This window comes from Callospermophilus lateralis, chromosome 1 (assembly GCF_048772815.1).
Source record: "Callospermophilus lateralis isolate mCalLat2 chromosome 1, mCalLat2.hap1, whole genome shotgun sequence".
NCBI classification, from domain to species: domain Eukaryota; kingdom Metazoa; phylum Chordata; class Mammalia; order Rodentia; family Sciuridae; genus Callospermophilus; species Callospermophilus lateralis.
The window spans coordinates 29688745-29704428 of record NC_135305.1 but is presented as its reverse complement, the minus strand read 5'-3'; the positions used below and the strand labels follow the sequence as shown (position 1 = coordinate 29704428).

Sequence of the window (15684 nt, the reverse complement as noted above, 5' to 3'; positions counted from 1 at the left end):
CACTTGACTGATTTCTTAGCCTAGGTTGGCCAAGATTTGCTTTAAATTCATTTTGGAAAACTAAGAGTTACTTGATTTCTCTTTGTAGATACTTAATAGCAAAACTTGTTTGTGTAATTGTGCCATGTATATTATTCAATGTCTCCACAATACAATGTCTTTTAGGGGGTTTTCAGTCTTTAAGGAGGTGTCCATACATCTCATTCACTTGTATAATTTATGCAAAATGAGTGTGCATTATTCTGAATCATATTTCAAGTCATTATTTGCAAAATATTTTATAACCTCATGACTTTTTTATGCCTAAAAGACAGATTCTTAACTGTGTCATTAAGATCTATGAAAATATGTATCTTCATTTTGAAATTTTTTACCTTTAACAGAAGGAATTTAAAAGACTATAGGAAAATCTTAAATTATAAGCTAATTATAAGCTATATTTTGAATAGTTCCGTGATAAAGATACAATCAAAGTTATCTCTGGTTTGCCTTTTAGGTACTATCAAGTCGAAGATATACAAGTAAACATTTTTTATTTGTTTCCAAAGTGATTATTGGAAATAAAAGATTTTCAAGTTGGGATATAATACTCTATTTTTTACTTTGCCACCAATTGTGTCATTTAATCTTTAAGGAATTTTTCTTTGTTTTGTAAAGCAATGGGAAATCCAGAAAACATAGAAGATGCGTATGTTGCTGTTATTCGGCCGAAGAATACTGCCAGTCTCAATTCTCGGGAATACAGAGCTAAGTCATATGAGGTGAGAAAATTTAATGACATTTGATTTTCTACACTGAATGTCATTCTATACTATCATTAACATATAAAACCTTAAAATATGTTTTATTTATTTATTATATATCTTAAACCTTATTGTTAAGCTGGTTGTTCTAGATCTCTATTCATCATTGTCTTTCTGCTGCATGCCTTTTGAGCATTTACTATTGATTTATGTGTGTAGATTATTAGATAGTAAAAGTTACTCCTTTGAGCTTTTCTTACAACTTATATACTTAGATTTAGTACAGTTTGTAGAATGGTTCTCAAAAATGAAAAAGCTACAAAAGTCAACTCACTCAAAATGTTTGTATAAACATTGTTCTCATTTTCCTAGTTTATTTTTAACTATTTAATGTATATTTTTCCCTTAAGTTCTAGGCAATCAAGTGACTTCTCTGTGGTCTTGAATTGTATTACATATATTGGTAAACTTATAATTCAGGCAAAAATATATCTAACTGAATTGTTATCTTTTCTATACAACAGATGCCTAGCATTATGAATTACTTTTAATCTAACCTAATTCCTCTAGTATTTTACTTAAACTGCTCTTTTCAGGTTTTCTGAAACCTGTTAAAGGGTACTGCAGGGGTTTTCTGTAGACTGTTGCTCCAGCAATGCATTTGCTTACTCCTTCTCAATCGTGGCTACACTGATGAATTACCTGGAAATTTTTTGAAACTGTTAGTATCAGAACTCCAGTTCCTAGACATTCTGATTTAATAGGTCTGAGATTAGGGATGGGTGTTGATATTATTATTTTAAAGCTATTCTACTTTATTACTAGACATATTACTAGAGCTGAGAACAGCTGTTAGCGTATTACAGTATTTTAGGTAAGGCACATTTTATTTTAAATTTTCTCTTACTGATATTTTTCTCATTTAAGATTCTATTGCATGAAGTTCCCATTGAAGGACAGAAAAAAAAGAGAAAGAAAGTTTTGTTGGAAACTAAACTTCAAGGCAACAGTGAAATTACACAAGGCATATTGGATTATGTCGTAGAAACCACCAAGCCAATTTCTCCAGCAAACCAGGGTATCAGAGGTAGGAAACTTTCCTTTATTTTTCTTAACTCAGTTTTCTTTAAATACTTGTAAAAATAAGATATATTTTAAAATATACAAAAATCAGAGTTTGGTTTTTTTACATTTGAAAAACTTACAAAACAGAAAGTTTTTTTATTAAGTATATCAAGCCTTTTAAGAAGTAATTCAACGATAATTTTTCTCAAAACTTGAAAAGCATTTAAAGAAATCACAATGTTAATGATTTGGTCAATAGAGAAAGGAAATGAAGTAGTGATTTAAAAACTATGGGCAGGGAATAAAAGAAAATAAAATCATGGCATTTGTAGGTAAATGGATGGTGTTGGAGAAGATAATGCTAAGTAAAGTTAGCCAGTCCCAAAAAAACAAATGCTGAGTATTTTCTCTGATATAAGGAGGCTGACTCATAGTGGGTAGGGAGGGGGAGCATGGGAGGAATAGATGAATTCTAGATAGGGAAGAGGGGTGGGAAGGAAAGGGAGGGGCAGGAGATTAGCAAGGATGGTGGAATGAGATGGACATCATTATCCAAAGTACATGTATGAAGACACGAATTGGGTGTCAACATTCTTTATATACAAACAGATATATGAAAAATTGTGGTATATATGTGTAATAAGAACTGTAATGCATTCTGCTGTCATTTTTTTTTTTTTAATCAAAAAACTATGGGTTAGAGTTGTGGCTCAGCGGTAGAATGCTTTGCCTTGCACATTCAAGGCACTGGGTTCAATCCTCAGCACCAAATAAAAATTAATAAATAAAATAGAGGTATTGTGTCCAATGACAACTAAAAAAAAAAAAATGTTTAAAAATAAAAACTATAATCAATTACAAATTACATTTGCTGAAAGTTTAGTTTTCTAGGTAAGTATCATTGAACTACTATTTTTATGTTTCTACTCCAGTACAAAAGAAATTATAAACCTCTATCTATAACTAAGTAAAAGTTAACATTCATGGATTATGGGAAATCCTGGAAGTTACCAGATAGCAGGGATTTTCTTTCCATTTGGCCATAGAAATAAGTCCCTTTTCTAAGAGTGAAATAATGTGTAGACATACTAACCTTGAAAGATTGAGGCACCATTTAAAATATTAAATAATGTATAGACAGTAAAAGTGATTAAAAATTGATGATCCAATTTCTCAGGGTATATCCTTTTAATAAGCAAAAGTAGTCAGAAATTACAGAAACTGTAAACTATGCCCAAGATTCAGGCATCATAATTAAAAAGATAATGCTTGCTTCAATCAAAAAGAAGTTGAAACCAGTTGTTAGTGAGATAAAGAGTACCTCTCTGTGTCTACTTTTGGTTTTTAAAGTTTATTCAGTTTTTTGTCGTTGTTCCTAGGTGTCTGATTCACCTGTTTTAGTAAAGATTATTTGTTGCAGACATATAGCCAGGTCTTATGAATTGTTAGTTTTTTTCAATATTTGTTTTCTAGACATAATCTAGCTGAGCTATACAGCTGTGTTATGACTTTCTGAGGTACCATTCACTTTATTATATGATTCGAATAGATTACTTCCACAGAAGAGCTTTAAGGGTTTTTGTGAGTTGGGACTCTGTTATAACTCAAGATTGTAAGAAATTCCTCCATAACTTTGCAGATCTTTGATATATATTCTGAATCTCACAAAAAGAATCCTTTTTCCCTGATTATCGGATTTTTTTTTAATAAAATAATCTAGAAACCATTTTTACCCTAGGGGGAAAGAAGCAGGATGAGGGGAAAGAGGGACATCCTTTTGGGATTAAAGTGTGTGAAAGACTGTGGATATCCCAAATTTGCCAGTCTTTTTTACCTTAGTCTTTTGACTTCTCTGTTAAATTTTCATCTTCCACGATTGCCAAATTGTTATAGTTATCAAGATTTATCCTGAGACTGAATCCATGAGACAGAAATCTGATTAGTCTGTTAGGTATTTGAGCTGAAATAGATAAGTAATAATTTGCTGTGAATAAGCCAAGCTTTGCTACTAGGTTCATTCACCCAAAAGAGGGATGGGAGAGGTGTCAGTATTAACAAAAATTCCCCTGGCCCAAAGTGCTAGGCAGTTTCCCTTAGGAAGAATTATAAATGAAGCATGCCTAGCAAAATTTTACCCATTTAGACAATAAAATATACTAATATATTTTCAGGCAGCTTTTAATGAACACAAATAGAGGAATTTACTATTAATCTCCTTTTCAATTGAGCTTTTGTAAATGTCTAAGAGTTTGGAGGGGGGTCTTTGTTTTGTTTTGTGTTAGTTTGGGTTTTTATTTGTTTTTGGTGTTGGAGATAGAACTCACACATGCTAATAAGCAGGTGCTATGTCCCAGCGATTCATTGTATAAGTGTCACATGGAAATCACAAACAACTATAGTAGCAGTAGGTATGCTTTGCATTTTGTGTAGTACTCTATATGCTTTGCTACCACATTTATTCCTGAAATTCTTTATGGTCCTGTGAGTTGGTATGTGGACATTTTCACAACTATAATTGGAAATGCAGATATACGTTGTCACCTGTAAAGAGCATGTTGCTGTTAATTGAGGAATTAGAACTAAACCCTCACATCTCATTTTGAAGTCAGTGCCTTTTTTTCCTTCCACAACAGATCTCATAGTTACAGATATAATTTGTAAAATAGGCAGTTCAACAGTAAATGTGAACCAGATCTGGGAAAGCAGCAAAGCAGGAAGGATCAAGTAAATAGGAGACCTCAAGACAGACAAAAGAGGGGCTGGGGCTACAGCTCAGTGGTAGATCACTTGCCTCTACACGTGTGAGGCACTGGGTTCAATCCTCAGCACCACATAAAAATAAATAAATAAAAGATATTATGTTCTTCTACAACTAAAAAAATATTTTTAAAAAGACAAAAGAAATAGTGCCTCAACATTTATTAGAATGTTATTCTGTATCTAACATTTATACTTTGAACAAGTGTCCATTTTGTAAAATAATTTTGGGGACTATAATAGAAAAGGCCTTAAGAACTAGAAATAATGGGGCTGGGGTTGTAGCTCAGCGGTAGAACGCTTGCCTAGCATGTGCAAGGCCTTGGGTTCGATCCTCAGCATCACATAAAAAATTAATTAATTAATTAATTAAAGGTATTATGTCCAACTACACCTAAAAAATAAATATTAAAAAAACTAGAAATACTGATATTTTCTGAATACATGAAATTATTTATCTGTTTAACTACTTATCCACAGAGGCATCCCATTGCTAGCTATTGTATCTCTTGAGGGGAGAAGATCAGAAATTGATAAATTTGATAAATATCAGCAAAGGAACCTAGACAATGAGGGGTTTTAGAGTATAAGATTAGTAGTGTATTAGTGATGGCCCACTTAATGCCAAATTAAGGTAAACAGACTCAAGAATTGTGATTACGACTCAGAACATTAGTTTGTAGCCCAATCAGATTCTAATAAAAGTTAATATTGAGGATGGAAGATGCGTGTTTAAATAACAAAGAGGTACCATTTAAGATTTTGTAACTTTCATATACTACTCTTCCTCAATGAACCCAGACTGTAATAAAATTACCACCTTTATCAGAGCTGAGTGAGGAAGTATGTTTGTTGACCTTACAGGATGCCTTGCTGTTGGACCTGCTTTCTCAGTCCTTAGCAGAATAGTTTTCCTTGCTATGCATAGGAAACTTCTAGTAAGTGAAATTATGACCTTAAATGTACTAGCTGACTACAGGATGATCCTGTATAATCAGAATTATTATTTTTATTAGTATATGTAATAAAACCGATTTTTAAGCATATTTCAGTTCCTCTTATGTTGTCTTAAATTTTTTTTCTTTTCTTTTTAAACTTATTTTTTTATTTGCAGTACAAGGGGTCAAATACAGATATTATGTTCTTGATCAAACACAGATATTATGCCTTGCCTAAACTAAGACAAGTGCTCTAATACTGAGATATATTCGTAATTCCTAAAGATTTATTTTCTAATTTGTGAGTTAATTTATCAGACTTAAAAGTCTGTTATTTTGGGGCTAGGGATATAGCTCAATTGGTAGAGTGCTTGCTTCATATGTACAAGGCCCTGGGTTCAATCCCCAGCACCAAAAAAAAAAAAAGTCTGTTATTTTTATCTTTGCTGCCTTTCTTAAAATGATTAGGAAAACGAGTGGTACTAATGAAGAAATTTCCTCTGGATGGAGAGAAGATGGGCAGAGAAGCAGCATTATTTATTGTTCCATCAGTTGTCAAAGGTACAATCTCTATCTTATATTTATGTACTTTAGATGCTAAGTGAAAGTTTATTGAGGAACTTAGAATTTTGCATTTATAGTTACTATTGGGATACTGTTATAAAATACATGTTAAGTTCATAGAAAAAAATTTTGACTTGTCAAAAATGTTTCAATTTCAAATTAATGTATATCTTCTTGGCTTTGTATATTGGTTAGTATACAAGCATTATTGGCTAACCAGTGATGCTTTATTTCAGTTTTTTAAATAGGATGGAAAAGTGAGGAGGGAGGGTATAATTGAGATTAAAAGTGCTTAGGTTAAAATCAGTAATTTTTCAAATGATATACCGTAGATAGAACAGAAATAGTTATTTAAGTATTCTGGGAAATAAACAGATTATGATCAAAGCCTATTTTGTTATTGAGGATAAGAAATGTCAAAAATAGTTCTAAAATATACTGCCCAATTGTAGTATTTGTAATATTTATATTACATAGATATAATGTATAATATGACTCACTTCGTAATGTAGATATAACCCTTTTTATGATGGCACCATTCTTCTTTTTTTTTTTCAGATAATACTAAATATACATATACTCCAGGATGCCCAATATTTTACTGCTTACAGGATATTATGCGAGTCTGTAGTGAATCCAGTACTCACTTTGCAACACTTACAGCAAGAATGTTAATAGCCTTGGATAAGTAAGATGTACCATTAAATATATTTTTTAATTAATCAAATACATGTTTATACTTGAAATTAGTCCAATATAGACGCTTTTAAAATAATGTATGTATTAAGATATGGTAAGTTTCTCAATTATAAAATAAAAATGAAAACCACCCAAGGCAAGATTGGCTTATCTGTTTAGAGCATGTTAATTTTATTAAAAAATAATGAACACTGCCCTGACCTTGGAATTAAGATTCTTCTGTTACAAAACTGGATTTAGTGTTTAGATATTCTTATTAATAAGTCATTTAATCTCTCCCTTTGTCTTTCTCTAACAGTAGGACTCTTATCACCTACATCTCAGTGGTGTAAATTTTGAAGGTACTTCATTTTTTGAAAGGAGTTTTTATCATTACTATAACATATACATTTTTAAAAATTGTTTACTTATGTCTATTAACAAAAGTTTTATTAACAAATGAGGTACTTAGCCAACACTAATGAAGATTATAAAAATCCAAGTATAATATTAGAAAGTATCACATATCAGAATTAATAGTCTACCTTTTCATCTTCATTTTTGAACAAGTGTTTTTACTACCTCTTTTTTTCTATTTTGCCAGGTGGTTAGATGAACGTCATGCACAGTCTCACTTTATTCCAGCTTTATTCCGACCTTCTCCACTTGAGCGAATAAAAACTAATGTCATAAACCCTGCATATGCTACTGAATCAGGCCAGGCAGAAAACTCACTACATATGGGCTATAGTGCATTAGAAATAAAGAGTAAAATGTTAGCCCTAGAGAAAGCAGATACCTGTATTTATAACCCTTTGTTTGGATCAGATCTTCAATATACAAATCGGGTAAGAGTTGAATTTTGGCTTTGGTTTCAAAAGTCATTTCATGTCAAGTGTAATTTTTTTCTGAGATGTATATGTGTGTGTGTGTGTGTGTGTGTGTGTGTGTGTGTATTGTAAACAAACATAAAGATGACATCCATGCTGTATTTCTGTACATAAAGGTCAATTATTAAAAGCTCTTAAGAAGTTTTTCTTTTTGTTTTGTTTTCTACTTTCTAGGTAGATAAAGTGGTAATAAATCCATACTTTGGTCTAGGAGCTCCAGACTACTCAAAAATACAAATTCCCAAACAGGAAAAATGGCAGAGAAGCATGAGCAGTGTCACAGAAGACAAGTACTTTTTTGGTTTTACTTTATATTGCTAACCTTAAAAATATATTACAGTATTAAAATATTGTTTAAAATAATACGTGCTATAATTTTGCAACCTAGTTAATAGTTAACTTATAGCTGCTCAGTTATATGTAGTTTTAATAGGTGTGTCACATTTGTTTTGAAACAATTTCAATTTAAACAATGCTGTTTGTATTTTTTTTCTTTCTTTTTAATAATTAGAGAAAGACAGTGGGTAGATGATTTTCCTCTTCATCGAAGTGCCTGTGAAGGAGATTCAGAATTACTAAGCCGTCTTCTCAATGAGAGATTTTCAGTCAATCAATTAGATAGTGACCACTGGGCACCCATTCATTATGCATGCTGGTAAATGAATTACTTATTCTTTTCTTTCTAGAGAGAATAAATTCTTAGTATTAAATATTAATATAGCTTATCAAAAAGACTATTATCATTCCAGACACTTTTTTCCACTCTGGTTGCCTTCTGAGCTTTCTGTTTTGATCTTGTGATTACTGTGTATGTGCTATTGTTCAGAATTGCAAGGTCTGACCCATGGGGAAAGTACTGCCATTGTTAATAGGGATCATCAAGTCTTACTGTAGGATAGTTAATAACTAGTAAATGTCACTGCTGAACCCAAGGTCCCTTATTTACCTTGCAATGTCTTTTGTTTTATATTGGGTTTATGTTGTATTATTTTATCCTTATTATAAAGTTTGAATGTGTTAATAACATAGGAAATTATCCTCTTCATTCTTTGGGAAATGGTGGTTATCAGAAACCTTCATTAGAATCAGAACCTTCTGTTTTATTAGATGTGGGGGTTTGAAAAGAATCGGAGTTAGCTCTTCACACTACTTGCCTGATGTAGCTCCTACTGTCCTACTCTTTTCACATAATATACTATTTCCCCTTAGCTGAGCTGAGTTTTCAAGATTGGTAGCTGTAGTTAACAGAATGCCCATTGCCTCAAAAGAACATGATTATATTATAATTTTTTTCTATCTATGAGAAAGTTATTTTTGACCTGTTGTTTAAAGTATAGTACCTTATTACTTACTAACCATTAATTGTCCACAATATCTTAGCTGTGCAATGTTAAGCAAGGAACTTCACATATATGCATCTTAGTTCATTTATCTGTATGTAAAATACAATAACTAGACCATTTCTAGAGTTCATTCCAATTCAGAATTCTTTTGATTTCTCTAATTCTAATATTTGTGATCAAGTATCTAAATTTAGTTGCTTTTAAAGTATTTTTTTCTGTTTTCTTAAAAATAAGCTCTTTTATTTGGTAAACTTGCTCTTATGTTTTCAGATTGTGAAATTTTTATATTTATATTTAGGGTTACCCTAAATCATGCTTAGGTTATCTACTAGTTGTTGCCTCAGATTACTGATAAATACTGATGATGTAAATAATACTAAAAGAAATTGCATGCTTTACCTGTAGATAAACCAAAAAGGTATAGCATATAGATCAAACCCTAAACAGCTACACTGTGGGATTGGGAAAGGCCAAGGCAGTGAATTGTAGTTTATGGCAGGAGATTTTTTTTCTTCTCTAATAAAAAAATGGTAGTATTTTCTACTACATGTTACATAAAAGCACTAGTCTAGCATTTAACATGTTTTGGGAAGTATTTAAGTTTCAATTGCATCTGTTATTCCTAAGAGTATGACCATTGCCAAGTTACTTAACTACTTTAAGGCTTTGTTTCCTTATGTATAAGATGGACTTAAATGATTAAAAAAGAAAATACAGGGCTGAGGTGTAACTCAGTGGTACAGCACTTGCCTAGCATACTGAGGTTCAGTCCTTAGCACTATATCAAAAAAGAAAAATGAAGATAGGGTTCTTTGAGGACACATAATAAGCACTTAATAAAGTTGGCTTTTATTAAATATTGTTGTAGTTGAGGTGATAGCTCAATAGCAGAGTATATGCTTATTAGCATGCATGTATGTGTGAGACCCTGGGTTCAATCTGCAGCACCCCCCCAAAAGAAAATGTTAAAATGTAAAGATGTTGGTGTCTCATTCTAAAACTCATTAAGCTATAGTATTTTAATTTCAGCTTCTTGTTAATAGAGTACACCAAGGAAAATTTGATAAAATTAATTTTCCTAGAAATAATGATCATGTTTAATACACCAGACATAGTATGGGTCACCTTTCAATACTTTTAATCAGATGCATCATTTGATTGGTGTGAATTTGAATAAAGAATGGTTTATTTAGTTAAGAATTTAAATTAATTTATTTTGGAATATACTCTTATTCAGTACAATGATCTAGGAGGGGACACTGAACTATCACAGCCTAAACTCTGGGGCTTGGTCCAGTCTTTATAAGGTTAAACAATGTTTTACTCCTCTTGATCTGTTTTCTCATCTTTAAAATGAGGGTATTTGCCAAGTGTGGTGGCACAGGCTTTTAATTCTAGCAGCTCAGGAGTTCTGAGGTAGGAGGATCACAAGTTCCTGGCCAGCCTCAGCAACTTAGTGAGGCCCTAAGCAACTTAGTGAGACCCTGTCTCAAAATAAAAAGGGCTGGGGATATGGCTCAGTGATTAAGAACCCCTAGGTTCAATCCCTGGTACCAAAAAAAATAAAGAAAGAAAGAAAGAAAAAGAATAAAATAAAATGAAGCCAGGCATGCTGACATACTCCTATAATCTCAGCGACTTGGGAGGCAGAAGATAAAGGATTTTAAGTTCCAAGCCAGCCTCAACAACTTAGCAAGAACCTGTCTCAAAATAAAAACTAGGAAATCGGACTGGGGGATGTGGCTCAGTGTTTAAATGCCCCTAGGTTCAACTCGGGTACCAAAAATAAGTAAGTAAATGCAATGATGGTTTTGATTAGATAAGTACTTTTCAAACTTTTTGGTCTCAGGACCTATTTTTCCTTTTAAAACTTATAGGATCAACAAAGAGTTCTTTTTTGTTTATGTGGAATTAATGTTATTTACTACATTAAAAATGAAAACAGAAAAATAGCCTAAATATTTATTAATGCACTTAAAAATAATAAACATATGTATTAGCATAATACAAGTTTATAAAAGTGCCATATTTTCCAGAATAAAAAAATTAATGAGAAGAGTGGCATTGTTTTACAGTCTTACAAATCTCTTTACTGTCTTTATTTAATAGACTCTTACATCTTACATCTGCTTCTGCCTTCAGTGTGTTGCAAAACATGTCACATAGCTTCTAGAAAACTTCATACTAAGAAGAAAATGAGAATGAAAAGGGCAAATACTATCTTGTATTATTATTATGAAAATATTGACCTAGAAGACAACCTAAAAATTTTTTAGCAGTCCTTATGAATTTCTGGATCCCTTTTTGAGGATCATTTAATTATATCACCCCTAAGATTGCTCAAAGCTGTTAAAATTCCTTAATCAGTGATCAGGCACCTAAATACATAATTTATAGAATTACCATTTTCTCAAATTATTTAAATTGACTTTTACTCCATATTGTCAATGTGTCACCACTTGTAAATGTCTCATAGCCCATATTTTGTCACCTCTTTGCCCTTTCTATGCCAGACTCACTGTTTTGGATCAAATCACTGTCTTCTTTCTCGGATAGTACTTTTAGGCATTAGTTCATTGCCAGAAAGTATTTTTAGAACTATGAGATGATATGGCTCACTATGAATTAATCCATCTGATTTCATTGGGGTCTTCACTGTAGCTTAGCTTTGCTTCATTCTCTTTGCTTCATTCATTCTGTCATCCTTTTGGTCTTCCCCTACAAACTATTCTAAAGCTTTCTACTCCTAAATATGTAAATGCTCACTATTTTCATTCTTAACTTTCATAACTGCCTATACTCGTTTACCCCCTATTTTCAAAGAAAGGTGAAAAAGTAAATAAATGTACTTCTTTACCCCAATGATAAGTTTTTGTCTCCATACATCTTCTTATGTTCTCTATAAGATAATACATGAAAAATTCCATTCTGTTCCCCCATTCAAATCACCATTTCCTTTCTTTTTTTTTTTTTGTACCAGAGATTGAACTCAGAGGCACTCAACCACTGAGCCACATCCCCAGTCCTATTTTGTATTTTGTTTAGAGACAGGGTCTCACTAAGTTGCTTAGCACCTTGCTAAATTGCTGAGGCTAGCTTTGAACTCTTGATTCTCCTGCCTCAGCCTCCCAAGCCATTGGGATTACAGGCATGTGCCACTGCTCCTGGCACCATTTTCTTTTTCAAACTCTTTGCTCTTGCCTTCATGCATGATTCTCTGTCCCTACATGTAAAGAACCCTAATTTGAACTTGCTACCTATTCTAGCTACTGTCCTGTTTCTTTCCTTCCTTTCAAAGCCACTTCAAAGGTGAATGGGCCACATTCTCTTGTTTTCAGTGTCACAATCTTCATAAACATTCTTTACCTTCTCTGAGTTTTTAATCTCTTTTCCTGCCCTGCATATTGTTGACCACCCCTTTATTCTAAGAACAAATTGGAGTTGCAAGAGAGTAATGAGACTTTAGTAAAAGTTAATATAAATGCAAGATTTTATTGTTAATCTATCACTATTATTAATGAAATATTGGCCTCCATTCTATGATCCAAGCATGTATTGGAACATGGAAACGACGAAGATTCAGAAAACCAGATTCTAACTCTGGCTAGTAACTATGAGACTTGGACAAGTTACTTAACTGACTTCAAGCTTCATTTTTCTCATTCTTCGAATTCGTGTTTGTATTAAATATTTTTATTATTACTTCTAGGATTATTCCTGTATTATGACTTTCCCTGAAAGGCTGTTTTTCAAAATGCATTTATTGTTCTAAGAGGATCATCTTTCTCTAACTTCTCTCTCAGAAAGATTTTATCTATTCTTGCAACCCTAATTGTAATTCATTTCAGTTATGTACATAATCTAGATAGATATTCTAAGCCTTTGCCTCTCTTCTGAGAACCAATCCTGCATTTTCAATTGCCTACTTAACAGTTTAGTCATGCATCTTTTGTGCATAGGGCATTTTGGAGAATGCAATGACATTATCTCTACCCTTAATGAACTTCCAGGGTAATAGAAGAAGTATATAAATAAGAATGAAATTAGTTAAAATGAGGTGAGTCCCATAAGAGTAATTAAAATGTATTATTAGGAATATAGAGAAATTTATCCTAAACCGTTTCAAAGGATTAATAGAATTCAATCTGAACAAAATGAGGAAGAATAGCAGAGCATATTGATAGCAGAGAACACCAGCAAAAGTCACATGAATAAGAAGGGATAGGATACAAGTGAACAATTCAGAGTATAGAAAAACCATAGGGTTTGTGAAAGGGGAAAAGCATTCAGGGCAAATCAAATCAATTCTAATGTGTACTGTTTTCCTTCAAATACTAAAACCAAATTTCCATTCACCTTCTCTCCTTCCATCCTCTTCTTTCGTAACAACAGATTATTTTTCACCATTGCTTCTGATTACAATGTTTCATAAATCTTTGGCTGTAATCAAGATGTTGACTCACTATGTCTGGCACATGCTTTGTAGTCTTCTGAGACCTTGCTTTCCTTACTCCTTCCCCGCTACCTAAAATATTTTATCTCCCTTTAACATTTCTTATGTTCTTTCTTATTTCAAATCTGTTCAAATTGTTCTTTCAAAACACTTCCTGAAAAGGCAAAACTCATTCATCTTTTTGAATGTTTTAAATAATTAAATAAATGCCATTTTGATTTGACAATTGTGAAGTCCCATTTGAGTTGTTATCCTAAATTCTTAAATGTAACAGTACAAAGTACAAAAGTTATAAAGTATGTAATTTATCCATGTTAATGTCTTGCCTGTTAATTAAACTCTTCAGAGCAGGGTTCTGTATCGTTTCTTTGTGTCTTCCACATAGTTTAATGTAGCACCCACATATAGGATTGTCTTTGGGCCTCTTCTGTAATTCATGGTCAGGCCTACATGTAAAACATTCCCATAAGATTGTTTATGACTTACTTTCTGATTCTAAACTTTTTTTTTTTTCCTTTTTTGGTGCTAGAATTGAACTCAGGGTCTTGCATATGATAGCACATGCGCTACCACTATACTGTATCCCCAACTTCTCTTAACCTATTTTTAACTAAAAATTATATCTTCCTAATTTATAACTTTTGTACTTTGTATGGAGTGTTTCTCCATCACCTTCTTTATCTTATATTTGGTTATATTTTCTCTCAATCAGAAATAGAATTGAGCCAAAATAATTAATAAAAAATCCCTAAGCATTGAGACCATTTTTTGTCAGATTTTAATCCATTAATGCTTTACTGTCTGTCCTAGAAAAGCCTTAGATTTCTTGGATATTAGCTGAATTTTGGATTTTTTTTAAACATTCCAGATGATTTTTTTTAGGTAAGTCTCATTTTTTTTTTTTTTTTTTTTTTTTTGGGTAGGTATGGAAAAGTTGAGGCCACTCGTATATTATTAGAGAAAGGAAAGTGCAATCCAAACCTTTTAAATGGACAGCTGAGTTCTCCTCTTCATTTTGCTGCTGGAGGAGGACATGCTGAAATAGTACAGATTCTCCTAAACCATCCAGAAGTTGACAGAGTAAGTTATTTCCCTATTTATCCTCATCCCAAGCAGTAAATAACATGTAATGACACTGAAATATTTCATTGTACATTTGAAAGGTCAGCTAAAAAATAAAAATAAATTTCATTTTATAGACTAAGTAATATTTATGTATGAGCTGTGCTCTTGAGCATACATTTTAAATGTTTTTTTTATCCTGACAAATATACCTCATGTAAAATTTATGATTTTAATTACATTTAAGTGCACAATTCAGTGGCATTGAGTACATTCTCACATTATTGTGCAACCATTACCACTACCCTTTACCAGAATCATAAAATTTTTACCACTTTTCATTTTATATTCTATTTCCCAAAAAATGTCTTGAGAAAGAAAAAAAGATGGTCTATTCACATAGTAACAAGTGTTTCTAAAGGGCAAAGTAAAAACATAACAAAAACTGTTGTATCTGTATCAGAACTTTTAAAAATCAATAATCCCATTGACTAGTGCTTTCAGTCTTTTAACTTTGACAGTTCTTGTTTGATATAGAATATGTACGATGTAGTCTTAATATTTACTTAATACTTTGCATTAATCTTTTTTTATGAAATTCTGATTAATTGAATGTTTTCCCTTAGAAAACTATTTTTAATGTCTTTTTTTCCTTCCCTCCCCCACATTTTTAGCACATAACAGACCAGCAAGGAAGATCCCCATTAAATATTTGTGAAGAAAACAAACAAAACAACTGGGAAGAAGCAGCAAAATTGTTGAAGGAAGCCATTAACAAACCAGTAAGGATTACATTTATCAATAGTCAAACATAGCTTTTAAGTTGATAGATAATTTAAGGACCTGTGGCAAGAGTGAAAGGATAAAAGCTTAGATGACTCTTTACTGTTGTAAAACTCATATATTAAATTTGTTGTTGTTCTTAACATTTGAAATTTTTTTTTCTGGTACTGGAGATTAAACCCAGAGGTGCCCCAACACTGAGCCATATTCCAGCCCTTTTTTAATACTTTATTTTGAAATGGGGTCTCACACTAATTTGCTTAGAGCAAACTGAGTTGATGAAGCTGGCTTTGAACTCTCGATCTTCCTGCCTCCTGAGTTGCTGAGATTACAAGGCATGTGCCACTGCACCTGGCTGAACATTTATTTTTATATAACCAAATGAAAACTGGAAAATGAATAAAACTT

At 32.2% G+C, this 15684-nt stretch overlaps 1 protein-coding gene across 3 annotated transcripts in view; it reads left to right on the top strand.

The window, feature by feature from the left end:
- Krit1 (KRIT1 ankyrin repeat containing) overlaps positions 1-15684 on the top strand; it is a 39574-nt gene that overhangs the window by 1364 nt on the left and 22526 nt on the right. For all 3 annotated transcript variants that reach the window (XM_076833630.1, XM_076833626.1, XM_076833633.1), the window contains exons 2-10: positions 658-761; positions 1671-1830; positions 5972-6064; positions 6626-6755; positions 7350-7593; positions 7810-7925; positions 8147-8290; positions 14355-14511; positions 15168-15275. In XM_076833630.1, coding sequence (XP_076689745.1) covers positions 660-761; positions 1671-1830; positions 5972-6064; positions 6626-6755; positions 7350-7593; positions 7810-7925; positions 8147-8290; positions 14355-14511; positions 15168-15275 — 1254 coding nt within the window. In that variant the 5' untranslated portion in view covers positions 658-659. The remainder of the gene's footprint in view (positions 1-657; positions 762-1670; positions 1831-5971; positions 6065-6625; positions 6756-7349; positions 7594-7809; positions 7926-8146; positions 8291-14354; positions 14512-15167; positions 15276-15684) is intronic.